The sequence below is a fragment of the Scyliorhinus torazame genome, chromosome 18 (assembly GCF_047496885.1).
Source record: "Scyliorhinus torazame isolate Kashiwa2021f chromosome 18, sScyTor2.1, whole genome shotgun sequence".
In the NCBI taxonomy this organism is placed as follows: domain Eukaryota; kingdom Metazoa; phylum Chordata; class Chondrichthyes; order Carcharhiniformes; family Scyliorhinidae; genus Scyliorhinus; species Scyliorhinus torazame.
In genome coordinates this window covers 83,756,193-83,784,056 of record NC_092724.1, presented here as the reverse complement: position 1 = coordinate 83,784,056, position 27,864 = coordinate 83,756,193, and the positions used below count along the sequence as shown (strand labels likewise).

At 48.2% G+C, this 27,864-nt stretch overlaps 1 protein-coding gene across 3 annotated transcripts in view; it reads left to right on the top strand.

The window, feature by feature from the left end:
- LOC140395333 (WW domain-binding protein 2-like) overlaps window positions 1-27,864 on the top strand; it is a 174,541-nt gene that overhangs the window by 110,578 nt on the left and 36,099 nt on the right. For 2 of the 3 annotated variants that reach the window (XM_072482970.1, XM_072482968.1), the window contains exon 5: window positions 13,466-13,585. The exons of the other annotated variant lie outside the window; for it this stretch is intronic. In XM_072482970.1, the coding sequence (XP_072339071.1) occupies window positions 13,466-13,585 (120 nt within the window). The remainder of the gene's footprint in view (window positions 1-13,465; window positions 13,586-27,864) is intronic. 3 annotated transcript variants of the gene reach the window in all.

Here is a 27,864-nt window from a genome sequence, read left to right as displayed (position 1 = left end):
AGATGCAACCCGTCCTGCTTGTACAGGTCCCACCTTGCCCAGAATGCGCTCCAATTATCCAAATACCTGAAGCCCTCCCTCCTACACCATTCCTGCAGCCACGTGTCCAGCTGCACTCTCTCCCTATTCCTAGCCTCGCTATCATGTGGCACCGGCAACAAACCAGAGATGACAACTGTCTGTCCTGGCTTTTAACTTCCAGCCTAACTCCCGAAACTCATTTATTACCTCCACACCCCTTTTCCTACCTACGTCGTTGGTACCAATGTGCACCACGACTTCTGGCTGCTCCCCCTCCCCCTTAAGGATCCTGAAGACACGATCCGAGACATCCCTGGCACCCGGGAGGCAACATACCTTCCGGGAGTCTCGCTCGCGACCACAGAATCTCCTATCTATTCCCCTAACCATTGAATCTCCTACAACTATTGCTTTTCTATTCTTCTCCCCCCTTCTGAGCCCCAGAGCCAGACTCGGTGCCAGAGACCTGGCTGCTAGGGCCTTCTCCTGGTAGGTCATCCCCCCCGCCCCCCCACCAGCATCCAAAACGGTATACTTGTTTTGAAGGGGAACGGCCACGAGGGATCCCTGCACTGTCTGCCTGTTTGGTTTTTTTCCCCTGACTGTAACCCAGCTATTCTTGTCCTGTACCTTGGGTGTGGTTACCTCCCTGTAACTCTTCTCTATCACTCCCTCTGCCTCCCGGATGATCCGAAGTTCATCCAGCTTCAGCTCCAGTTCCCTAACACGGTCTTTGAGGAGCTGGAGTTGGGTGCACTTCCCGCAGGTATAGTCAGCGGGGACACCGGTGGTATCCCTCACCACCCACATCCTACAGGAGGAGCATGCAACTGGCCTAGCCTCCATCCCCTCTTACCTTACAGAATATAGCTGCCCTGTGGACTAACTGGATCTCCGCCCTCCGACTCTGCTCCCAGTCAGCTGCAATCTCTGTAAACTCCTGGCTCTCTTTTCACTCTTTGCGGAAATGTAGGAAACAAAATGAAAGGCGCACCTTACTCCCTCCTCACCTAACTCCCTCAGTCACCAAACTCTCACTATGGCACTCAAATGCATCAAATTCAGCACTCAGTGCCAACCTGATGTGCTTCTGGTAAAAGCTGTTTTAAGTCTTATGGATGTTAAAAGGAAAGCTTAAAGGATTACTTAGTGTTGTATTCTTTGAGGGTTGGATTTGAATGAATGGTTGCTAAGATGTTCACTGTATGTTTTAAAAAGGTTAACTTGAGTTCATGGAATAAACATTGTTTTGCTTTAAAAAATACTTTTCCATTTCTGCTGTACCACACCTGTAGAGTGGGCCGTGTGCTCCCCATACCACAATCTGTTAAAAGTTGTGGTTCAGGTGAACTCCATGATGCACTTTGGGGTTCTCTAAACCCTGGCCTATAACAAATTGGGGGCTCGGCTCGAGGGGGATAAAAGTCTATCTATTGGATTGGCTTAGTGAACTTAAAAACAGTGAGGGGTGAGCATTTTGTGGTTGCTTTTCAGGTGTGGTATTTCAGTTAAGTAGGGAGTGTGTTGTGGACAATGGCTCTTTCAGAGGCTCTGAAGTTTTTGGGGGTGGAGACGGTCACACTCAGTACCTGACGGACAGAGACTAAAAGCAGACTGATAGATTTGGCAAAAATATTGCAGTTAACATTACCTGGCAAAATGTGGAAAGATGAGGTAATTATGGCAGTGGCTAAGCATTTAAAGTTGCCTGAGATACACTTTCACTCATTGGAAATGGAAAAAATTCAGTTACAACTTAAACAAATGGAACATGAGAGAATTAAAGCAGCTTGAACACGAAAGAGAGGAAAAAGAAAGAGGGAGAGAGGAAAAAGAAGAGGGAGAAGAAAGGAAAAAAGAAAGAATAGCCCTAGCAGAACAAAAAGAAAGAGAAAGGGAGATACAGATCAGGGAAAAAGATAAAGAGAGAGAGTTTGAACTTCAGAAAATGGCCATGAAACATGACAGTCAGTTAAAATTGGCAGACGTAAAAGGAAACGTACAGTTGGATGATAGTGATGAGGATAGTGAGAAAGAGCGTCAAAGTTGAAGGCTTGGTGGGAATTTATTTAAATATGTCAAAGCATTGCCAAGGTTTGACGAGCAGGAGGTAAAAGCCTTTTTCATTTCATTTGAGAAGGTGGCTAAACAAATGAAATGGCCACACATGTGGGCATTACTGATTCAAACAAAGCTGGTAAGTAGAGCTAGTGAAGTGTTTGCATTACTACTGGGAGGTATCTGGGACATATGAGGAGGTGAAAATATCCATCTTGGGTGCATATGAACTAGTGCCTGAAGCTTACAGACAAAGGCTTAGAAATTTAAGGAAAGAATTTGGTCAACCATAGAACAAAGAACATAGAACAGTACAGCACAGAACAGGCCCTTCGACCCTCGATGTTGTGCTGAGCATTGTCCGAAACCAAGATCAAGCTATCCCACACCCTGTCATTGTGGTGTGCTCCCTGTGCCTCTCCAATAACCGCTTGAAAGTTCCTAAAGTGTCCGACTCCACTATCACAGTAGGCAGTCCATTCCACACCCTAATCACTCTCTGAGTAAAGAACCTACCTCGGACATCCCTCCTATATCTCCCACCCTGAATCTTATAGTTATGGCCCCTTGTAACAGCTACATCCACCCAAGGAAATAGCCTCTGAACGTCCACTCTATCTATCCCCCTCATCATCTTAAAAACCTCTATTAAGCTGCCTCTCATCCTCCTTTGCTCCAATGAGAAAAGCTCCAAATGTGGTCTCACCAGGGTCCTGTACAATTGCAGCCGAACCCCATGGCGCTGAAACTCAAGCCCCCTGTTAATAAACGCTAACACACTATAGGCCTTCTTCACGGCTCTATCCACTTGGGTGGCAACCTTCAGAGATCTGTGGACATGAACCCCAAGATCTCTCTGTTCCTCCACATTCCTCAGGACCCTGCCGTTGACCCTGTAATCCGCATTTAAATTTGTCCTACCAAAATGAATCACCTCGCACTTATCAGGGTTAAACTCCATCTGCCATTTTCCGGCCCAGCTCTGCATCCTGTCAATGCCTCTTTGCAGCCTGCAACAGCCCTCCACCTCATCCACTACTCCACCAATATTTGTGTCATCACCAAATTTACAGACCCATCCTTCACCCCCCTCCTCCAAGTCATTTATAAAAATCACAAATAGCAGAGGACCCAGCACTGATCCCTGTGGTACACCACTGATAGCCAGTTACTTATCCAATTGGCCAAATTTCCCTCTATCCCACACCTCCTTACTTTCTTCATGAGCCAACCATGGGGAACCTTATTAAACACCTTGCTGAAATCCATGTATACATACATGGAGTTTGAAAGGCTCAAAAGTAATTTTGATAGGTGGATAAGGGCATTGAAAATAGACCAAACGTATGAAGCTCTCCGAGAAATTATGCTTTTGGAGGAGTTTAGAAATTCAATTCCTGATGTAGTGAGAACTCATGTGGAAGGGCAGAGGGCTAAAACTGCAAGATCAGCAGCAGAAATGGCAGATGATTATGAATTAGTTCATAAATCAAAGCTTGGTTTCCGACATCAGTTTCAGCCTGTGAGGGATAGACACTGGGACATGAGAAATAGTCATAGTGGTAAAAGTAAAGGTGATCTGATGGGGGATAATAAGGAGCGTGTACCTCAGATTAAAAAATAAACCCAGGAGGGTGGAAGAGACATGAAAAATGTCAAATGTTTTCACTTTAATAAACAAGGCCATGTAAAGTCAGTGTTGGTGGTTGAAGAAGAGCACTGGGAAGGCTGATGTGGTAAAACAGGATAAGACAGTGGGGTTTGTGAAAGTGGTAAAGGAAAGCCCAAGTGAAGCGAAGGAGGTGCAAAAGATTGTACAGCCTGATCAAGAGGTGATTGATAAGGTGCCATGCTAAATTGCCCTTGGTGTCTAAAATTGTCCTTCGTGTTGGGTGGGGTTACTGGGTTATGGGGATAGGGTGGAGATGTGGGCTTGGGTAGGGTGCTCTTTCAAAGAGCCGGTGCAGACTCGATGGGCCGAATGGCCTCCTTCTGCACTGTAAATTCTATGATAAGAAAGTGCCTGATCTCTTTGAAGAATTTACTTGTGTGGGTAAACTTTACCCATGTGTATCAGGAGGAGCAGGTACAGAAGTCACAATTTTAAGAGATACGGGAGCTAGTCAATTTTTAATGGTAAGAGATGAGGAGTTAGGTAGTTTGGGAAGAATGTTGCCGGAAAAGGTGGTAATATGTGGAATTCAGGGTGAGAGGAGTAGTGTTCCATTATATAAGGTAAGGTTAGAAAGTCCAGTGAAGAGTGGTGAAGTGGTAGGAGTAATAGAGAAACTATCTTGTCCAGGTATACAGTTTATCTTGGGTCCAGGTATACAGTTTATCTTGGGTAATGATATAGGTGGATCGCGGGTGGAGTGATGACTACTGTGGTTGATAAGCCAGTGGAAAATCAGACAACTGAAGTGTTGAAGGACGAATATTATGGGATTTTTATGGATTGTGTAGTGACGAGGTCGCAAAGTCACAGGTTAAGACAAGAGGATAAATCAAAGATGAAGTTGAAGTGCAATTATCAGAAACAATTTTTGATCAGATGGTTGAAAAAGAAAAAGAACAGGAGGATGAGGCGGATATTTTTAGTTCAGGAAAATTGGTGGAATTACAACAGAAAGATATAGAAATAAAACAGATGTATCCGAAAGCATATATGGAAGAGCAATCTGAGAGGATACCAGAGTGTTATTACCGGAAAAGTGATGTCTTGATGAGAAAATGGAGACGTTTTTACATATGCAGGCGGATGAAAAGTGGGCAGAAGTTCATGTAGTATTGTCGGTAGAGTATATAAAGGAGGTGTTGCGAGTTGTACATGAGGTACCAGTGGGAGGTCATTAGGGAATAAGGAAAACTCAAGCTAAAATCCAGAAACATTTTCTTTGGCCTGGACTACATAAAGATGTAGTTAAATTTTGTCCATCGTGTCACACATGCCAAGTGATAGGGAAACCACAAGCAGTGATAAAACCAGCGCCTTTAATACCCATTCCAGCATTTCAGGAACCTTTTACAAGGGTGCTAATTGATTGCGTAGGACCGCTTCCTAAAACGAAAAGTGGGAATCAATATCTTTTGACTATAATGGATGTGTCAACTAGGTTCCAGAGGCCATCCCAGTACATAATATTACAGCTAAAAAGATTGTGGAGGAGTTACTTAAATTCTTTACGAGATATGGACTACCCACAGAAATACAATCGATCAAGATTCATATTTTACCTCCAGGTTATTCAAACAAGTTATGGATAGCTTACGAATAAAGCAATTTAAATCAACTGCGTACCATCCATAATCGCAGGGAGCGTTAGATAGGTGACATCAGACATTAAAGACCATGTTGAGGGCTTATTGTCAAGATTATTCAGAGGATTGGGATAAAGGAATTCCATTCGTACTGTTTGCAATTAGGGATGCACCTAATGAGTCAACCAAATTCGGTCCTTTTGAACTAATTTTTGGTCATGAGGTAAGAGGACCACTTTAAAATGATTAAGGAAAAATTGTTGAGTGAGAAATCGTAAATTACATTCTTGAATTACGTGTCAAATTTTAGGGAACGATTAAATAGAGCAGGTGAATTGGCTAGACAATATTTAAAAGTTGCACAAAATGTGATGAAACGGGTAGCGGACAAGAAATCCAAAGTTCGTAGTTTTGCCAGTGGGGATAAAGTTTTAGTGTTGTTACCATTGGTAGGGTAGCCTTTAAAAGCTAGGTTTTGTGGACCATATCAGATTGAAAGGAAATTAAGTGAGGTGAATTATGTGGTAAAAACACCAGATAGAAGGAAGACCCACCGAGTGTGTCATGTGAATATGCTTAAAAGATATTTTGAAAGGGAGGGAGAGAAAAAGGAGGAGGTTTTAAAGTGACGAGCAAATCCAGATGACTGAATTTGACATACCTCAAATTAAATTGGAAAACGAGGATGTTCTTAAAATTGGGATGAATTAGAACATAGAACATAGAACATAGAACATTACAGCGCAGTACAGGCCCTTCGGCCCTCAATGTTGCGCTGACCTGTGAAACCACTCTAAAGCCCATCTACACTATTCCCTTATCATCCATATGTCTATCCAATGACCATTTGAATGCCCTTAGTGTTGGCGAGTCCACTACTGTTGCAGTCAAGGCATTCCACACCCTTACTACTCTGAGTAAAGGACCTACCTCTGACATCTGTCTTATATCTATCTCCCCTCAATTTAAAGCTATGTCCCCTCATGCTAGACATCACCATCCGAGGAAAAAGGCTCTCGCTGTCCACCCTATCCAATCCTCTGATCATCTTGTATGCCTCAATTAAGTCACCTCTTAACCTTCTTCTCTCTAACGAAAACAGCCTCAAGTCCCTCAGCCTTTCCTCATAAGATCTTCCCTCCATACCAGGCAACATTCTGGTAAATCTCCTCTGCACCCTTTCCAATGCTTCCACATCCTTCCTATAATGCAGCAACCAGAATTGCACACAATACTCCAAATGCGGTCGCAACACAATTTTGTACAGCTACAACATGACCTCATGGCTCCGAAACTCAATCCCTCTACCAATAAATACTAACATTGCATTTGCCTTCTTAACTGCCGACTGAACCTGCATGTTAACCTAAGAGAATCGTGAACAAGGACTCCCAAGTCCCTTTGTGCTTCTGATATCCTAAGCATTTCCCATTTAGAAATTAGTCTATGCCTAAATTCCTCCTTCCAAAGTGCATAACCTCACACTTTTCCACATTGTATTTCACTTGCCTTTTCATTGCCCACTATCCCAGCTTGTCCAAATCCTTCTGCAGCTCCCCTACTTCCTCAATATTACCTGTCCCTCTACAGACCTTTGTATCATCCGCAAACTTAGCAATAGTGCCTTCAGTACCTTCTTCCAGATCATCAATGTATATAGTGAAAAGTTGTGGTCCCAGACAGACCCTGAGGCACACCACTAGTTACCGGCTGCCATCCTGAAAAAGACCCCTTTATCCCCACTCTCTGCCTTCTGCCAGTCAGCCAATCCTCTATCCATGCCAGGAGCTTACCCCAAACACCATGGGCTTTTAACTTATTTAACAATCTCCTATGCGGCACTTTGTCAAAGGCCTTCTGGAAATCTAAATAAATCACGTCCACTGGTTGTCCTTTGTCTAACTTCATTGTTACCTCCTCAAAGAACTTTAACAGATTTGTCAGACACGACCTCCCTTTAACAAAGCCGTGCTGACTCAGTCCTATTTTACCATGCACTTCCAAGTACTTCGCGATCTCATCGTTAATAGCAGACTCTAAAATCTTACCAATGCCTGAAGTCAGGCTAACCGGCCTATAATTTCATGTCTTCTGCATTCCTCCTTTCTTAAACAGTGGTGTTACATTAGCCACTTTCCAGTCCTCTGGGACCCTTGCTGCCTCCAGTGATTCCTAAAAGATCATCACCAATGCCTCCACAATTTCCTCAGCTATCTCTTTTAGAATCCTGGGGTGTAGTCCATTCGGTCCAGGTGACTTATCCACCTTCAGACTTTTCAGTTTCCCCAGAACCTTCTTAGTAATGGTCACTGCACTCACCTCTACCCCCGGTTCTCCTGGAGCTCTAGCATCCCACTGGTGTCTTCCACCATGAAGACTGATGCAAAGTAACTATTCAGTTCGTCTGCCATTTCTTTGTTTCCTATTATTACTTCTCCAGCCACATTTTCCAGTGGTCCAATGTCTATTTTTGCCTCTCTTACTTTTTATATATTGAAAAAAACTCTTCCTATCTTCCTTTATATTACTAGCTAGCTTGCACTCATACTTCATCTTCTCCCCCCTTATTACTTTTTTAGTTGTCCTCTGCTCGCTTTTAAAGGCTTCCCAATTCTCTGGCTTCCCACAAATTCTCGCCACTTTGTATACTTTTTCTTTAGCTTTTATGCTGTCCTTGACATCCCTCATCAGCCATGGCTGCCTTGTCCTCCCCTTAGCATGTTCCCTCCTCCTTGGGATGAATTTCTGTTGTACCTCCCTAATAACCCCCAAAAGCTCCTGCTTGTTGAGTTAACTTCCAGAGGAAAAACAAACTGACCTGAAAAAGTTATTGATATCACATGGGCATGTTTGTAGAGAAATTGGGAAGGACTAAAATCTATACATGATGTGGGAAATGCTGTTCCAATCAAACAACATCCATATAAACTTAATCCTTAAAAATTGGCACAGGTTAACAAAGAGATTGAGAGTATGCTTACAAATGGTATAATTGAAGTGGGTTGCAGCCAATGGAGCTCACCCATAGTGATGGTACCAAAACCAGACGGTACCCAACGGATGTGTGTGTGGACTATAGAAAGGTTAATGCGGTTACAAGAACAGACTCTTATCCTATCCCACATTTGCAGGATTGCATTGAGAAAGTGGGACAATCAGCTTTTATTTCCAAACTGGATTTACTTAAAGGTTTACTGGCAGGTACTTTATTTGAAAGGGCGAAGGAGATTTCAGCTTTTGTGACTTCAGATGGTATATACCAATTCAAAGTTATGCAATTTGGCATGAAAAATGCCCCAGCCACATTTCACCGATTAACTAAAAGTCGTTTCAGGATTACCCAATTGTGTGATCTGGTAATTTTCAACCAGACATGGAAAGAGCATTTAAAACATCTGATGGAGTTATTCGATCGACCTCAGGAGGTGGGTTTGGTGATCAATATAGAACAGTACAGCACAGAACAGGCCCTTCGGCCCTCGATGTTGTGCCGAGCATTGTCCGAAACCAAGATCAAGCTATCCCACTCCCTGTCATTCTGGTGTGCTCCATGTGCCTATCCAATAACCGCTTGAAAGTTCCTAAAGTGTCCGACTCCACTATCACAGTAGGCAGTCCATTCCACACCCTAACCATTCTCTGAGTAAAGACCCTACCTCGGACATCCCTCCTATATCTCCCACCCTGAACCTTGTAGTTATGCCCCCTTATAACAGCTACATCCACCCAAGGAAATAGTCTCTGAACCTAGCCAAAAGTGAATTTGGAAAAGCCCAAGTCACTTTCCTTGGCCATACAATCGGACAGGGTCGAATGGTCACACGGGTTGTGAAACCAACAGTTATTGAGGAGTTTCCGATATCCTCAAGACGAAGGGAAATAATGCGATTTCTTGGCATGAGTGGATTTGATCCAACATTTTTGCAAACGTTTTGTAGCGTGATTGCTCCACTGATGGACTTGCTGAAGAAATGTCAAAAATTTCAGTGGACAGCGGACTTTCAACAGACATTTGACTGCCTGAAAGCTGTGATAACCAATGCTCCTGTGTTGGAGAATTAGAAGGGACTCTGTGATCAGATTGAACTAAAATACCTGACTTTAAAGAGAAATACCAAGGCATGGAGAAATGCATGGATCGTGCAGAGACCTTCTTGTTCAAAGAGACTGTCAATCGAGAGGGATTCCAGTTGGAGGAAGAAGAAAAAAAAAGAAATGGACTATATTATTATACTCGTTGGCGTGTGTTGTTTTTTTGAAACTATAAAGTATATTTACTGTGTGAATTTCTTCAAGGATGGGGAGAAGGTGAAAAATGAAATAATCTTGGTGGATTATTTTTTTTTCTTCGGGGGAGGTGTCATGTGAGAGTACCTTTAAGAAATGAGTGTTTATAAATGGTTGTGTATATAAATATCTGTCGTGAGAGTACCTTTAAGAAATGGGTGTTTATTACTGCAGTGATGTCAGATTGTGGGTGGAGCTGGGCTGTCTGTCAGCTTTTTACTTTGGTTTAAAGCTGTTTGCTGCAGGGTGTGTTTTAGTTTCGTTTTCAGAGCTGGGGAGCTGCAGTCACAGCCAGAAGGAGTTTTAGAGTCTCTGTAATTGAAAGACTGTAAATCGACCCTGGTGATTTTAAAACTAATAACAGTAGTGACTTTAACCTGATGTGCTTCTGGTAAAAGCTGTTTCAAGTCTTTTGGATGTTAAAAGGAAAGCTTAAAGGATTAGTGTTATATTCTTTGGGGGTTGTATTTGAATTAATGGTTGCTAAGATGTTCACTATGTTTTAAAAAGGTTAACTTGAGTTCATAGAATAAACATTGTTTTGCTTTAAAAAATACTTTTTCCATTTCTGCTGTACCACACCTGTAGAGTGGGCCGTGTGCTCCCCATACCACAATCTATTAAAAGTTGTGGGTCAGGTGAACTCCATAATACACTTTGGGGTTCTCTAAACCCTGGCCCATAACACTCTGCACTCCTCTCGATTGCCACTTTGCTTTCACTTCTCCATTGCACTCGTTCTCTCTTGCTGGTCACGATCTCCCACGTGAAGCGGTCCTTCAGGTGCTGGCCTGCCGCTTGTCACTCAGGGTGTGTTTGATAGGGGGGGGGGGGAGTGGTGTTTCCTCACCCGCATTCAAAGACAAACTTTTCTGTCTCAGCAGGGGCTGTAAAGAGATGTGGGGGTAGATATACATTTGGGTGCCAGAGAAACAATACAGAGGGCAATACTCAAATAGGTCTGGTGTTGTCACTTGCATCTCCCGGACGGATTTCGCTGGCGTTGTCGTCTCGCACTGTCTTCCGCCTGTATTGTCCTTTTTCTCTGTTCCTGCGGATGCCAAGTTTGTTATTGTTTCCCTGCCCCCCCCCCCCCCCCACCTCCTTAGTTCTCCTCAATTGTTCCCGGTCTCTTACCGCTTTTGCCCCCTCCTCTCTTTCCCCCCCCCCCCCCCCCCCCCCGGTCTATCGCTCCCTCTCCTGCTTTGGCTACTTTCCCCTGATTCTTGGCTACCTGGCTATTCTTCTGCTTGTTTGTTGGCCACAAACGGGTTCAATTGGGTGAATGGCTCCCACGTTCTGTGGAAGCCGTCGTCTGACCCTCGGATGGCAAATTTTGATTTTCTCCATTTGGAGAGATTCCGAGAGGTCGGACAGCCAGTCTGCAGCTTTGGGTGGTGCTGCTGACCACCAGCAAAACAGAATTCTACAGCGGGCGATCAGGGAGGCAAAGGCAAGGGCGTCCGCCCTCCTCCCCAGGAATCGATCTGGCTTGTCTGAAACCCTGAAGACCGCCACTTTCGGGCATGGCTCCACCCTCATCCCTATCACTTTGGACATTGCCTCGAAGAAGGCTGTCCAGAACCCGCATGTCTGGGGCAAGACCAGAACATGTGGGTGTGGTTGGCCGGGCCCCCTTGGCACCGCTCACATCTATCCTCCACCTCCGGGAAGAACCTACTCATACAGGTTCTTGTTAAGTGGGCTCTATGTACCACTTTTATTTGCGTCAGGCTGAGCCTTGCGCAAGTGGAGGTGGAGTTGACCCTATGCAGTGCTTCGCCCCAGACTCCCCACCCTATTTCAATTCCCAGGTCCTCCTCCCATTTCTTTCTTGTTGCGTCCAGTACGCTGTCAGTCCTTTCTACCAGTCAGTCATACATGTTGCTACAGTTTCCTTTATCTACGATCCGTGAATCCAGTAGCTCTTCCAGTAATGTCTGTCGTGCCGGTTGTGAGTATGTCCTTGTCTCCTTTTGTAGGAAGTTTTTGAGTTGCAGGTTCCCCCTGGCTAGCTGGAATTTCTCTGTCAGTTCGTCCAGTGTTGCGATCCTGCCGTCCGTGTCTAGGTCCCTGATTGTCAGTGTCCCTCCGTCCTGCCCCCACCTTTTGAAGGTGGCGTCAGTCAGTGCTGGAGTGAACCTATGGTTGTTGCAGATGGGAGCGTTTGTCTAGTGCTTTGAAAAAGGCCTTGGGGATGTAGATCGGGATGGCTCTGAGTAGGAAGAGGTTCCTGGGCAGCACGTTCATTTTGATCGTCTGGTCTCTCCCCGCGAGGGAGAGTGGGAGTGTGTTCCATCTTTGCAGGTCCTTTTTACTTCCTCTGTCAGACTGGTGAGGTTCCATTTGTGGATCCCTTTCCAGTCATGGGCTATTTGGATCCCCAGGTAGCGGAAGTTGTGTCGGGCTTGTTTAAACGGCAGTCCTGTTAGTGCTGCCCCCCCCGAATTGTGTGTGTACCGGGAAGATCTCGCTTTTCCTATTAGCCATTAAAGTTGCACTTTAATCGGTCATAGCTGATGTCATTACTGGCATTTATTTCTTTGTATACGCCATTCTTATAGTTGATATACATCATTTCGAGTAGAAGATAAGCCAGGCTTTTTTCTGAGGCAATCCTCTACTATCCTGTTTATTGTGAAAAGATTCAAGGAAATTTGATTACTAATCCTCATCTCTGCAAGATGGCCAACAGCTGCCAACTTCCATTAAATACTAGCCAAGTGGTTGAGCCTAAGACAGAACACCCCCCTCCCAGTTCCCTGAAACCCCTTGCTACCTCGAGAAAGTTTATTAGGAATTCTATTGTGCCTGGAAATGTATTGCCTTTCTTTGTTAGAGGGATAGTTTTGCCCATTCTCATTATCTCCTATGATGTAATATGGTTAACAAGTACACTCGCAGATGGTAGAAGTGACTGCCAAGTACAATCGAAACGGATAGAATTTACAGTGCAGAAGGAGGCCATTCGGCCCATCGAGCCCGCACCTTGGAAAGAGCACCCCATCCAAGCCCATACCTCCAACCCGTCCCAGGAACCCCACCTAATCTTTTTTGGACACTAAGAGCAATTTAGCATGGCCAATCCACCTATCCTGCACATCTTTGGACTGTGGGAGGAAACCAGAGCACCCGGAGGAAACCCACGCAGACAATGGGAGAACGTGCAAACTCCACACACAGTGACCCAAGCCGGGAATCGAACCTGGGACCTTGGAGCTGTGAAGCAACTGTGCTAACCACTGCTACTGTGCTGCCCACTGTGCTACCGGGTGGCCCAGCTGGCCTCCCTTCCCCTGAACTAGAGAGGGTGGAAATTGTCACAACTTCCCATTGATAATAATTAGTTCACATTTTTTCTTTTTGTGTGCAGACATTGAGTGACTTTGAGCTCGCATACCATACTTTAATAGCCTACATTTAATAACCACACACGGCATTGAGAATTATGGTTTTGGGCTAAAGTATTCATGGTAATGAACATTCTTAGTCTCTGCTAATCCTGCCCCCCCCACCTTTTTTTTCCCTTGTTGGGTTACAGTTTGTTGGAAACTGGATCGCCTCATGAACCAGTCATTCTGTGAGAGAACTGTAGAACATCACCGTATTAGACCGTGGTGTGGGGTGATCATCACAACAGATCTTGATCTTGTTCTCATTCGATGCACAGACATACCCCCCCTCTTCGCCCCTGCCCCCAGGAGGAGCTGATAGGTGTAGTAACCCCTATCTCCAGGAGCACTGAGGCTAGTTCCCTTTGTTGGTGAGAGCAGGGAGCAATCCTGAGGTCTGTTATTGTCTTTTGCCAAATTACATGCATATTGTACTCCTTCTTTTACAGTGGGATTTTATCCTGCATATCCTCCCACTGAGGGTACAGTGAACTATATGGCTCCTCCCCCTTACCCAGGGCCTAGGACTCTTCCAGGAGGTGATGCATTACTGCCACGGACTCGGGAAGGTAAATAAGCCTTTCTGAGGCCAATCACACTTTAACATGACTTTTCTGTGCTCTAATTTTAAGGTGTGATTGAGAACTGAATGAACATTTGTAAGTGTTGGGCACCCCAGAGGCCCATCAGAGTCCTTCAGTTGGATGAAGAATGGCAAACATGATTTTTTTAAAAAATGTTTTTATTCTCCTTTTTCACATTTTCTCCCAAATGTATTATTATTTTTTTAAAAAATATATGTTTATTCAAAGTTTTTCAACAAAAATTTTCAACCAATTAAACCCCCCCCCCCCCGTAACGAAAAAGAAAAAGAGAAGGAACAGAACAAAACATAATCATATCAATCCAACATAATACAGAACTTGTACAATGGGTTACTCCCGCACATATTGACTCTCCCATATGTTTATGTTTTTCCTTTTTCAAGTGAACCAAGCAAAACCCCCTTCCCCGCCCGCCCATATACCCCCCCCTCCGAAAGAGACCCACCCCCCTCCCTCCCTGGGTTGCTGCTGCTGCTGACCGACCTCCTCCTAACGCTTCGCGAGATAGTCTAGGAACGGTTGCCACCGCCTGAAGAACCCCTGCGCAGACCCTCTCAAGGCAAACTTTATCCTCTCCAGCTTGATGAACCCTGCCATGTCATTTATCCAGGCCTCCACACTGGGGGGGCTTCGCGTCTTTCCATAATAGCAAGATCCTCCGTCGGGCTACCAGGGACGCAAAGGCCAGAATACCGGCCTCTTTCGCCTCCTGCACTTCCGGCTCATCCGCCACCCCAAATAGTGCCAGCCCCCAACTTGGCTTGACCTGGGCTTTCACCACCTTAGACATAGTCCTCGCGGAACCCATCCAGTGCTGGGCACGACCAGAGCATGTGGGCATGATTCGCCGGGCTTCCTGAGCACCTTCCACTTCTGTCCTCCACCCCAAAGAACCTACTCCGCCTCGCCCCTGTCATATGCGCTCTGTGAATAACCTTAAACTGTATCAGGCTAAGCCTGGCACACGAGGAAGAGGAATTAACCCTACTCAGTAATGTTCAATGTGATCCAATTCTCGAAAGTGCATAATGAATAACGCCCATAAATTGTAGAACCCCTCCATCCTTTCCCTCCGTTCAAATTTGACCTTTTCAAGCGTTAAGAATTCCAGCAGGTCCCCCCGCCGCACCAGGGCACAGGGTGGAGAGGTTGATCTCCACCCTAACAAGATCTGCCTTCGGGCAATCAACAAGGCGAAGGCTGCAACATCTGCCTCCGCGCCCGTTTCCAACCCCGGCTGGTCCGACACCCCGAATATGGCTACCCTAGGGCACGGGTCCAGTTTCACGTGCACCACTTTAGAGATTACCCTAAACACCTCCTTCCAGTAATCCTCCAGCTTTGGACAGGACCAAAAAATATGAACGTGGTTTGCGGGGCCTCCCCTGCAATATTCACACACAATTTCTACCCCCTCAAAGAGCCAGCTCATCCTCGCCCTGTAAGGTGCGCTCTATACACCACCTTCAGCTGTATCAAGCCCAACCTTGCACACGAGGTGGAGGTGTTCACTCTCCGGAGCACCTCACACCAGAACCCCTCCTCCATACCCTCTCTCAACTCTTCCTCACATTTTGCCTTGAAACCTTCTATTAGCACCTTCTCCTCCTCCAAAATAGCCCCGTAAACCGCCGATCCTACCCCTTCTCCAGTCCCCTTGTCGTCAGCACCTCGTTCAGCAATGTGGAAGCCGGCTCTACTAGGAAGCTCTGTATCTCCTTTCTGGAAAAGTCTCGAACCTGCATGTATCTAAATATTTCCTCTCTGCTCCAGCCCATACTTTGCTCCCAGCTCCTTCAATCCCGCAAAACGACCCCCAAGAAATAAATCTTTTAGTGCTCTAATTCCTTTCTCCTCCCATCTCTGAAAATTTCCATCCCACCTCCCTGGCTCAAATCTATGGTTCCCCCGAATCGGCATTTCCCTTGACCCTGCCCCCAACATGAAGTGCTGTCGAAACTGCCTCCAAATTCTCAATGAAGCTATTACTACCGGACTCCCTGAGTATCTCCCCGGGGCCGTCTGGAGCGCCGGTATTGCTAGCACCTTCAATCCCAACCCCCTACCCAAACTCGCCTCCATTCTGACCCATTGGGAGTCAACCTCTCTGACCCAGCTCCGTACCTTCTCCACATTCACCGCCCAGTAATAATACATCAGGTTCGGAAGACCCAAATGCCCTGCCTGCCTTCCTCTCTGTAATAGCACCTTATTAATTCTGGCCACCTTCCCTCCCCATATGAATGAGGTAATCATCCCTTCAATCTTTCTAAAAAATGTCTTTGGCAGGAAAATCAGCAGGCATTGGAAAATAAACCGAAATCGCGGCAGCACATTCATTTTAACCGCCTGTACCCGACCCGCCAGTGACAGAGGGAGACCATCCCACCTTGCAAATCAGCTTTCACTCTCCCCACCAAACTAGAAATGTTGTACCTACAGAGCCCCTCCCAAATCTCGGGCAACTTGCACCCCCAGGTATCTAAAGTGAGTCCCTGCCCTACGGAATGGCAGCCCCCCCGCCCCCACCCCTGGCCTAGATACCACAAAATACTCACTCTTGTCTAGATTTAATTTGTACCCTGAGAAAGACCCAAACACCCGAAGCAGCTCCAATATTCCCCCGATCGACACACTTGGTTCTGACACGTATAATAACAAGTCATCGGCACATAAGGACACCCTATGCTCTATCGCCCCCCGCACTATCCCTTTCCATACCCCCGAACTGCTTCATGTGATGGCCAATGGCTCAATCGTGAGTGCAAACAGCAGGGGGTCATAGGACATCCATGCCTAGTCCCACGGTGGAGAGGAAAGCATTCTGAGCTGATTGTTATTTGTGCGAACGCTGGCCCTCGGCTCCTTCTATAGTAGCTTTACTCAGTCCACAAATCTGGGTCCAATTTCAAACCGCTCTATAACTGCCATCAAGTATTCCACCCGGTCAAATGCTTTCTCGACGTCCAATGCCACAACCACCTCTGTTTCTTTCCCCTCCGCCGGTACCATAACCCCGTTCAATACCCTCCTAATGTTCGAAAAGAGCTGCCTCCCTCTCACACCGACTGATCTTCACCTATCACCTTTGGGAGCCACTCCTCTAGCCTAGCAGCCAGTACCTTCGCCAATATCTTTGCGTCCACGTTTAAAAGTGACATGTGCCTTTACGACCCACACTCCGTCGGATCCTTATCTTTCTTAAGTAACAGGGAAATCGATGCCTGCCCCAAGGTTTGTGGTAACACCCCCTTCCCTATTGGCTCCTCAAACATCCCCACCATCAGCGGTACCAGCTTATTTTTGAATTTTTTATAATATTCCACGGGAAACCCATCCGACCCTGCCACCTTCCCCGACTGCATCCTCCCAATCGCATCTTTTATCTCATCTCCATTATCGCCCCCTCTAAAGTAGCCCTGTCCTCCTCACCTAACCTCGGGTACTCCAGCCCATCTAGAAATTCCTGCATCTCCTGGCCTCCCCCAGGTGGCTCTGACCTGTACAATCTCTCATAGAATTCCTTAAAGACCTTGATAAAGATCTGGAGCTACCACCAACTTCCCTGCCCTATCCCGCACCTGGATAATTTCCCTTGCCGCAGCCTCTCTACGGAGCTGACCCGCCTTCTCTCCATGCTCGTAAACCTTGCTCGCCTCAATTGGCGTACCGCTTTCCTGGTAGATAGTCGGTCAAAGTTCGCCTGGAGTTCCTTCCCCTTTTCCAACTGCACTGGGTCCCTATCTTCTGCATACCTCCTGTCTACCTCCAGCATCTCATCTATTACCCTCTGACGTTCCAACCTCTCCTCTTTGTCTAGCCTAACCTTGAACGAGATCACCTCACCCCTCACCACTGCTGTGAAAGCCTCCCAGACAACCGCCTTTGACACCTCACCCGTGCTGTTAAAACGTACATATTCCTCGATTACGTTTTCAATTTTGTCACAGAACCCTCGGTCCGCCAACAGTGCCGCATCTAACTTCCACCCTGGTCTCTCTACCTTCTCCAGTATCCCCCCCCCTGATGGGACCAGTGAGCGTGGCCATGACCTGTCCAATTTTGGCTCCTGCACCAAGTTCCGGTCCCCCCCCAACTGTCAGTTTGTGTGTGTCCAAGTCAGGAATGGCCCTGATCTCGCAAATCCCACATTGTCCCAATTGGGACCATTTCCACTTACCAGCGCCATTAGCCTCCCCTCCACCGCCCCTGTGATAATCAACCCGCTCGAATATGTTAACCAGTCTAAAAACCACCTTCTCCACCTGGAACTGTACCCTTTTGCTGACCATTACCGGTATCCCTCGAGCTCTTCCATCAAATCCAGAATGAAACACCCAGCCCTTTTTAAGTCTCACTTGGTCCTTCATCCTCAGGTGAGTCTCCTGCAGCATTGCTACAACTGCCGTCAAACTTTTAAGATGCGCAAGCACCCTTGACCTCTTGACTGCGCCTCCCAGCCCCCTCACGGTTCACGTGTCTGCAGCCCTCCTCTCTCCTCGCCTCCATTCACTGGCGACTTTAGTTAGCTAGTGTGGTAGTCCCCCTCTTCCTCCCAAAAAGCATACTGTCCCCTCCCACCCAGTCCCAGAAGAAAAAGAAAAACAAACTAACCCATGCAATTCAATGAAATAACATATAGCCGCTGCAACACAAAACAAGGAGCAAAAATGCCAATCAAACCAAACAAAAACTTACACTCTATAACAATGTGAAGTCAAGTAAGTTACAATACAGGTCAGTGAAAAGAAAGTTATAACATTTATACATTTTCCAGCTCCCCAATCACAGTCCACGATCTCTCTTCCAGCTTCACTCCTCACTTCTGTCTCAAGCCTTCTGCCTTTATGAACACCTCGGCCGCCTCCACCGTTTCAAAATAAAAATCTTTGGCGTCACCCTCAGCTTTGCCGGGTATAAGGGCAGCACAGTGGCGCAGTGAGTTACGCTGCGGCCTCACGGCGCCGAGGTCCCAGGTTCGATCCCGGCTCTGGGTCACTGTCCGTGTGGAGTTTGCACATTCTCCCCGTGTTTGTGTGTGTTTCGTCCCCACAACCCAAACATGTGCAAGCTAGGTGGATTGGCCATGCTAAATTGCCCCTTAATTGGAAAAAATGAATTGGGTGCTCCAAATTTATTTTTTTTAAAAAAGCTTTGCCGGGTATACCATACCAAACCGCAGTCCCTTGCTGTACAGTTCCGCCTTCACTCGACTGAACACCGCTCGTCTGTTTACCAACTCCACCGTCAAGTCCTGGTAAATCCGAACTCTAGCACCATCCACTGCACCTCCGGCTTCTGCTTCACCCAGTTTAACACCTTCTCCTTCATGTGGTATTTATGGAAGCAGATAATTACTGCTCTTGGCGGCTCATTTACTTTGGGTTTCGGCCTTAACGACCGATGAGCTCGGTCCACTTCATACCGGAAGGGGTCTTCACCCTCCCCCATCAGCTCCGCCAGCCTCTTAGCAAAGTACTCAGTTCGCCTTGAGCCCTCTTCCCCTTCAGGTAAGCCCACAATTCCCAGATTTTGCCACCTCGAGCTGTTCTCCAAGTCCTCGAGCTTTGCTCAGAGTCCTCTGTTGACCTCTACTACCCTCTGTAGATACAGATGTAGATGATATTTCCCTTTTCCATTTCCGTCGCCGATGTCACTCCAAGCAAGGCGAGGCCGTAGCCACCCCATCATGCTCCACACCTGTAAAACAGCGCTGGGGGAAGGGAGGCAGGTTAGTGACCGACCTTTTTACAGTGGTGGACGTGGACCCAAGCACTCCGCCCCTCCACTTTAACTGCAGTGGGGGTGGTAAGGAGAACTTGGAAGGGCCCCCCCCATCATGGCTCTGACCCTTTCCGAGTCCAATTTTTGACCATGACAAAACTACCAGGCTGCATTGAAAGCAAGCTATGTAATGGGGACGGTGCCAGATGAGCCACACGGACCTGGCCATGGAGCTCCTTGAGGACCTTGGTGAGGGCTAGAACATAGGTAGTCATTTCTTCAGTCATATGGTGAAACTGAACCAGTCTGGGAACATGCAGGTTCCAGGGAGTCCTAAGGGGCGTGCCATAAAGGATCTCGGCAGGAGAGAGCCGGTCCGGTCCCGCAGGTGTAACCCGCAGCTGGAAGAGGGCAACGGGGAGCAACTTAAGCCATGTCAGTCCCGTGTCTGCTCTTAATTTAGTTTTGAGGGTCTGATTGTGTGTCTCTCAACCAACCCGGCCGCTTGCAGCCTGTACGCACAGTATAACTGCTGGCATATGCCCAACTGGGAGCAGAACTCCTTGTTAATCTGTCTAATAAAATGAGGCCCGTTATCAGAATTTAACTGAGCTGGTATGCGGTACCGGGGAATGATTTCCCGCATCAGAACTTTAACCACAGTAGCAGCTTTATTATCGGTAGACAGATACGCCTCGACCCATCTGCTGAACACATCCACAATGACCAAAACATATTTATAACATTGACACCTTTCCAACTCAATATAATCCATTTGGAGCGTCTCAAAGGGACCACTGGGCAACGGGGTTTGCCCCATACCACAAGGGATACCTTTGCTGGTGTTATATTGCTGACAGATCAAACACCGATTACTGATACTCTGGGCCAGCCCTTGCATTTTAGGGTGCCACCAAGTGTCCAGCAACAAATCACTAGTCCCCCGAGCCCCACAATGAGTTGCCAAGTGTACACATTCGATGACCCATAAAGCCAGTACATCAGACATGCAAGTCTGATGTGCTGGCATGGTCCATAAAGAAGAAACCGAATCATATGTACAACCTAACCGTTTCCACATTTGTTTATCACTCTCAGGAGCGTCCTCCTCTAACCTTATGACCTCTTGGATGGTTGGCATTGGCTTGTCAGAGGCAGACCTATTTATTGCAGAACGTTTAGTCTGACCTAACATTTTAGGCACCATCACTTGCTGAATTTGCGCTGCTGTCCGCGCTGCACAATCTGCTCGTTCATTACCAACGTCAACTGGGTCTTACCGTTTGTATGGGCAGCGCATTTAATGACGGAAATCTGCGCGGGCATAAGGAGGGCCTGCAGTAGGTCATTAACTAAACCCTGGTGGGATATTTCAGTGCCGGCCGAGGTATGGAATCCCCTATTCTTCCAGAGCTGTTCGAAGTCTTGAACTACCCCAAAGGCGTATCGTGATCAGTATGAATATTTACCCGGCGATCTGAAGTGCGTATTCTGTTGGGTCTGAATGATCCTTACCATAGGCCCCAGACCCTTGGCATGGTACTGGTCGTGGCCTGACGTATAATATGAGGGCCTACAGAAGCTGACTGTGGCCATAAATGTGGTGGTATTGTTACAAAATCGGCTGTACCTTCTTTTCCCGTGACTGTGGCTGTAATCTTGACTGGCCATTCTGTCCCAATTAACGGCCGGTATTTGTCCTCCAATTCCCTGTTCTGTCCGGTTCTGTCATAGGCCAGGGTAACGTGGTGCAGTGAATGTTCAATGTCTAACGTCCACCACTGGGGAGTGATAGAAATATAGCACTGTTGTCTCATCCTCCATAATTGAACCGTTACCCCTTCGTCTCCGCACTCTAGCTGTAGCTGGAAGATGCACAGTAAATCTCGGGCCAACAAGTTACAATCCAATCCAGTAGTCACCACAAACTGATGATCTGTTGACTTATTCTCATAAATGACTGTCAGAGGTTCAGAAATAGGATACTCACACACCTGTCCTTGGAACCCCGACAAATGCTGGGTGTGGTCGGATAGTGGTAGTCGAAGTTCTGATTGCACCGAAGACATGGCTGCTCCAGTGTCGATTACAAATGGGTGATGTTGATCTCCTATCTGCAGAGAGATAATAGGTTCCCTGTCCGATTGGAGAGTCCTTATGACTAAATTAGCTAGTCAATCTTGTGTTGGGAAAGGATTTGCCTTGGAGAAGTTGGTGTACCTCGTCTGTCCTTCCTTTGGTGGGTACCCCCTCCTTTGGGTCGGGTAGTCTTCTTCTGCTGCCCGTCTTTTAAAGGGGCATTCCTGATGCCAGTGATCTGTACGGCCACAATTAAAACCTGCATTGTTCCCTCTATATCTGCCCCATCCTCTTTTCCCAGTAGACCAATGGCCCCTCAGAGGGGGCGGCAGTTGTAGAGCTGTTGGTGGCTACGGTGGGCCATAAAGAGGGGCTGAGGGTCCATTTGGGTAGGTCTGATATCCTCCCCCGTGTTGATCCACCCACCCAAGGTCACAATATTGGGGTTCCAGCTGGTACGCCACTGTATCTGCTGCTGGTTGGGGTCTCAGATCATCCTTTTTCATTACATACTCAGTCTTAATCTTTGTAACTGAGCCTCCTTCCTGGCCTACACCCTCCTTCCAATTAAATCTGACTGCCCGGGCCATCTGGGAAAGGTCGATCTCTGTCCAATTCATGTTCTTACATTTCACAGCAGTAGCCACGGAAGGTGGTAGGCAATGCATTAACATAGCACAATATTGAGGGGAATTCTGACCATTTTGATATGGCAAGTCGCCTGACTGCCCACGGTAGATTTCATTAAAAGGTTCCAGAAATTCCTCTGGCTCCTCAGTCCTTTTTAGGTTTGAGGTCTAAGATAGCAGAGATGTTTATGGGCTTTTGAAATGTGGCATTCAACGCATTCAGGGTTTGTGCCCGTCTATCATCGTTCCAGGCATAGGCTTGCTGAAGTGCGGCGTGGCTAACATAATTCAAGTGGTTGAGATGACTGCGATACTCTGCTGGGGTTAAAACCTGCTGGACTAGGGCCCAGAGGTCCCTAGAATCAGCTTGATAAACTGAGATGGTAGTTCTCAGATGGTCCACGAAAGCAGCAGGAGATTTCTTCCTGTCTGGTATTGCAGCCAGAATAGCCATCATCTCACTGGGTCTCCATGGGAAATACACGTCTATCGTGGGCTGGGCTGCTGCTGTTGCAGCATCCGTGTTGGGTATTTTCCTAATCAGCAACTGTCTCAGGGTCTCACTAGGGGACGCTTTAGCGGATTCCTCTGGCTCTTCAAAGACTTCAACGTCCTTCCCTTCCGATATGGGGAGCTCCGGCTCCTCAGAACTATTCCTGTCCTCTTTCTCATACTTTTCTGTCCTACCATATCGGTCTTAAGGGATCTAGGTGGTATGCGTAATTGTTTCTGGATAGGATCAGGCCCCTCTCTCATTGTCTGAGATCGGGTCCTAGAGCTAACTGGGCTTGTGGAACAGAGCTCCTCTTCTCTAACAGACGGTGAAGGTGCAGAAATAGGACTCAAACTGTCAACCGAAGGGACTGGAGAGGCTGGCATGATTTGAATCTAGAGAGCAGTGACTGGATATAAATTATGATACCCTGGTGGTTCTGGAATTAGTGCAGACAATGCTACTGGTGCAGTCGGGATTCTACTCGACATGGTCCAATTCTCTAGGTCATCATCTGCCTCTGTCAATGCAAGGTCAGCCATTGAACTATGTAGCCCATTTTTTTACTCGAGTCTGCCCCGCTAGGTGTCTCCCTCTCTTTTTACTTGCGCATTTTTTTGAATGCACACTCCTTTTTCAAGATCTCCAGAGTTTTCTGGTTCCCCCTTCACTAATTGGAATCCCCATTTTAAGGGCATTTTCTTGCCAACTTGATAACATGATCTTATCCCTCTCCTCTTGACAATATTGTCTCCATAATCCAATTAACTCTTTTGCTTTCATACTTTGGCTCTTTTTCCAGATTTCACCCTGAATTTTCTTAATGATGTCCAGATCTTTAATGCCCCCTAGTGACCATTCGTCATCCAATGTCTTCCTTAAAGTTGCTGACATTTTTCTAAAATCCCTCTCTTTATCTGGATAAATATCACATAATATTTGCAATGAACTGCCTGGATCACTCATGTTATCCAAGCAATTCCCCATAATCTCGAACTGGTCCTCAAGACTGCGTGTTCGCCACTACAGTCCAAGGATACAATTTTAGCTTAATCAACTATAGTTTCCAAAACACTCATGGAACTAAACCATCTTTCTGACGTCCCATCAATTCCAAAGCGCGCACACGTGGAATTAAACCGTCTTTCCGACGTCCCATCAATTCCAAAATCAACTCAAAACTGAACTATCGATCTTATGATATCCCATCAGTTTTTTTTTTTTTTTAAACCCTCAGTCGCACCTACATCGACTGAATTTTTAATTTTCTAATCCCCAGACTGACCTATGATTTCGTCGAGACGATCTTTCCGTACCAACCGCGAGTGACCAGGCCAATCAGACCATGAGAAGAGGGGAAAATCAATGTGGTCATTTTCCAGCTCACACATTGTGGGCCCATTTCCACTTTCCTTGTCCAACATCAGTCTAATTCTGATTTTGCAGCTGGCCGATGGCCGTCTGGAGAAATCCCGGGTTTCGGCACCAAATGACAATATTGAATTCTTTACCCGTCAGTCTGGCCTCAATAAAACTCAAGATGGATTTGTAGGTATAGTATTATTTATTTTTAACCAACTTGCAAGGCTGACTCGCTCCACAGAGATTCAGAACACACAAGCGGTCTCCTGGTGCTCCAGAACCGAGTTAGATCGGAGACAAAGAAATCTTTACAAATCTCATTCAAATGGCATCAAGTTTCACATACAAGATTCTCATAGGTCATCCTGTACACCTCCTGACCTGGCCATATATCCTGATTGGCTCGCTTCGCATTCCTTAACCCTGGGCCTCTTGTTACCCAGCATCCTTTTCCCCATCCTTGCCATGCTCTCTGAATCCCTTTGTCCTTTGTTTGTGAACTCACTACTATCAGACTGGCTCATATCTACATTATTGTAACTAATATTTGAACTAGTTTATATCACATTCGTTTGTTCAATTTCTCAGTTGGGCACGGGAGTATGCGCCATGCTAACATGTTGTCCTTTCACCCCCTGCATTTGGACATCAGCCCGTGATGCTGGCCGCCTTTGTGATAGCAGCAGCTCTGCATGATGCCCTGTGGCAGTGTGAGCGGAGGCGACTCCGAGAGGAGGCGGAGGCTGCTGAAGAGGAACGGGCTGCAGAGAGGCAGGTGGCAGCCGGCAGCTGTTCAGGCTCGAGGCCGGCCGCCCACCAGACTGAGGAGGATGTGCCAAGGAGATGCCGGATGAGGCCAGGCGTGTACCGGCGCCACATGTCATTCGAGGACCTTCTGGACTGGCCACGCAGACGGAGACTGCAGATGAGCATAGAGACTGTCAGACAAATCTGTCAGATGATGGCACACCTGGCCCCGCAGGGGTATGGGGGAGGACACCCACTCCGGGTGACTGTCAAGGTGACGGTCGCCCTCAACTTCTACGCGACAGGGTCCTTCCAGTTGCCGAGTGGGGACCTGTCCAGGATTTCACAGACATTGGCGCACAGGTGCATCCGTGCCGTCACAGACACCCTGTATGCCTAGGTGGTGCGGTACATTCAGTACCCTGTAGACCGCACCCACCAGGATGCCGGGGCAGCAGGATTCACTGCTATCGCCGGGATGCCCCGGGTCCAGGGTGTGATCAGTGGAATGCATGCCGCCCTACGGATAACAGGCCACTGTACACAAACAGAAAGGGCTACCATTCGACGAACATTCAGCTGGTATGTGACCAACAGATGCACGTCTGAGCCCGAAGGCCGGGCAGTGTGCACGACGTATTCATTCTGGCACACTCTGTAATCCCTGACCTGTTCCAGGGGCACCACCACCGGCTGCGGGGCTGGCTGTAGGGCGAGAGGGGTTACCCGGTGCGGTCGTGGCTGATGACGCCTATATGGAGGCCACAGACCGACGAGGAGACCCGCTACAATGATGCTCATACAGCGACCAGGGATGTGATAGAGAGGTACTTTGGGGTCCTGAAGATATGCTTCAGGTGCCTGGAGCACTCTGGAAGGGCCCTCCAGCTTGAGGCTAGTGGGGGGTTGCCCGCATGGTGGTGGTCCGCTGCGTCCTCCACAGCACCGTGCAGCAGAGGGGCGATGTGTTGGAGGAGGATGAGGAGGAAGGGCAGGCCTCGTCAGACAAGGAGGATGAGGGGGAGGTGGACAATGAGCGGGACATGGGGCCTGGCCAGGCACGGGACACCTCACAACGCCATCACCAGGGCCAGCACGCATGGGCCGCCCTCATCGCCTCACGTTTCACCGACTCGGGGAAGAGAGGGAGGTGGGTCACTGGCCAGGGCCACGGGCACCACCATCCTAGACCTATACCCCCTCCCCTCCCACACCACCAAGCCCCCTCACCTCCTACATCACCCAACCACCCGCATGCACACCCCCTTCCATTATACATACCTGCAGGCGCTATGAACTGGGAGCACTGGATTGCCAGTGACAGCGGGTCTGTGACCTACCCCCTACAACTCAACTGTGCCCTGCACCCATGCCAACTTAACTGGTGTCTGACTTTCTGGCCTTGAGGGCCCTAGCACTACGCTTAGATGGTTCCAAAGATAGTATAGCAGGAGCGGAGGCAGACTGCTAAGACTCCAGCCCTGCGACAAGGGTTGGCGCATGTCTACTGGGGCGACCCGGCCTGGATGGGCCCGGCTGCTACTTGGGTGGCATGGTGCCGCGCTGTTCTGCCCGCTGCCCACCAGATGCACCAGGGACAGGAGGGGGTGGGGGGAGTCTGAAATGCTCGCCGTTCCGGCACCTCCCCTGCGGGGGGGTCACCGGCGCAGGCCCCAGCACCTCCTTCTCCCTCGGGGTGCCCGGTGGCTCCCGGGCTACTCCATGGGGCGGGGGTGCGAGCAGAGCCATCCCATGAGGCTCCCTGCCACGTGGCGCAGCCAGTCCTGGAGGCCCACTCTGGTCCCGACAAGGGTCTGCACATTCACGGCCATGGAGCACAGCCCATCTCCGTCTGGGACTGTGCCACCACACTGAGGTTCTGTGCCACATCAGCCAGTGACTGGGCCGCGTCCCTCTGGGTGTGGGCCACCTTCTTCTGATTCTGCGTGACGCCAGCCAGCACCTGGGCAATGCCGCCGACGCTCTCGGCCATGGCCTGCTGTGACTGGGCCACGCTGCGGAGTGCCGCTGCGATGTCCAGGTGGCTCTGGCACATGGCTGCCTGTGAGAGGGCAGCTCTGTTCTGGGCTTTGACCTCCGCCTGCACAGAATGCCCCAGGCCTTACACACACCATATCCGACACCGTCATCCTCATTGCCTCCACCGCGGATGCCACCCGGGCGGTGTCGGCCTGGGTGGCCCACAAGACCGGCACCACCTCCTGCTCCTGCGGAGGTTGGGGTCGGGGGACGAGGGTGGGGGGGTGAGGGCGGGATGAGGGAAGAGGGGTGAGGGTGGTGTGGGGGGGAAGGAGGCCATTCAGCCCATCGAGTCTGCACTGACCCACTTAAGCCCTCACTTCCACCCTATCCCCTTAACCCAATAACCCCTCCTTTTTGGTCTCTAAGGTTAATTTATCATGGCCAATCCACCTAACCTGCATTTCTTTGGACTGAGGGAGGAAACCCACGCACACATGGGGAGAAGGTGCAGACTCCGCACAGACAGCGTCCCAGCGGGGAATCGAACCTGGGACCCTGGCGGTGTGAAGCCACAGTGCTATCCACTTGTGCTACCGTGCTGCCTGAAGGAACATGAGAATCCGTAACTAAGCAGAGGTCTCACTTGCTCGCCTGCCGCAGACCTCCGTTTTCTCAGAGCTGCAGACTACGTCCAGTGCCCTCTGCACGGGCATTGTAAGTGGCCGCAGGTCTGGTGGTCCCAACAAAGAACAAAGAAATGTACAGCACAGGAACAGGCCCTTCGGCCCTCCAAGCCCGTGCCGACCATGCTGCCCGACTAAACTACAATCTTCTACACTTCCTGGGTCCGTATCCCTCTAGGACGTGGAGGCTTTGGAGTGGGTGCAGAGGAGATTTACCAGGATGTTGCCTGGTATGGAGGGAAAATCTTATGAGGAAAGGCTGATGGACTTGAGGTTGTTTTCGTTGGAGAGAAGAAGGTTAAGAGGAGACTTAATAGAGGCATACAAAATGATCAGGGGGTTAGATAGGGTGGACAGTGAGAGCCTTCTCCCGCGGATGGAAGTGGCTGGCACGAGGGGACATAGCTTGAAACTGAGGGGTAATAGATATAGGACAGAGGTCAGAGGTAGGTTCTTTACGCAAAGAGTGGTGAGGCCGTGGAATGCCCTACCTGCAACAGTAGTGAACTCGCCAACATTGAGGGCATTTAAAAGTTTATTGGA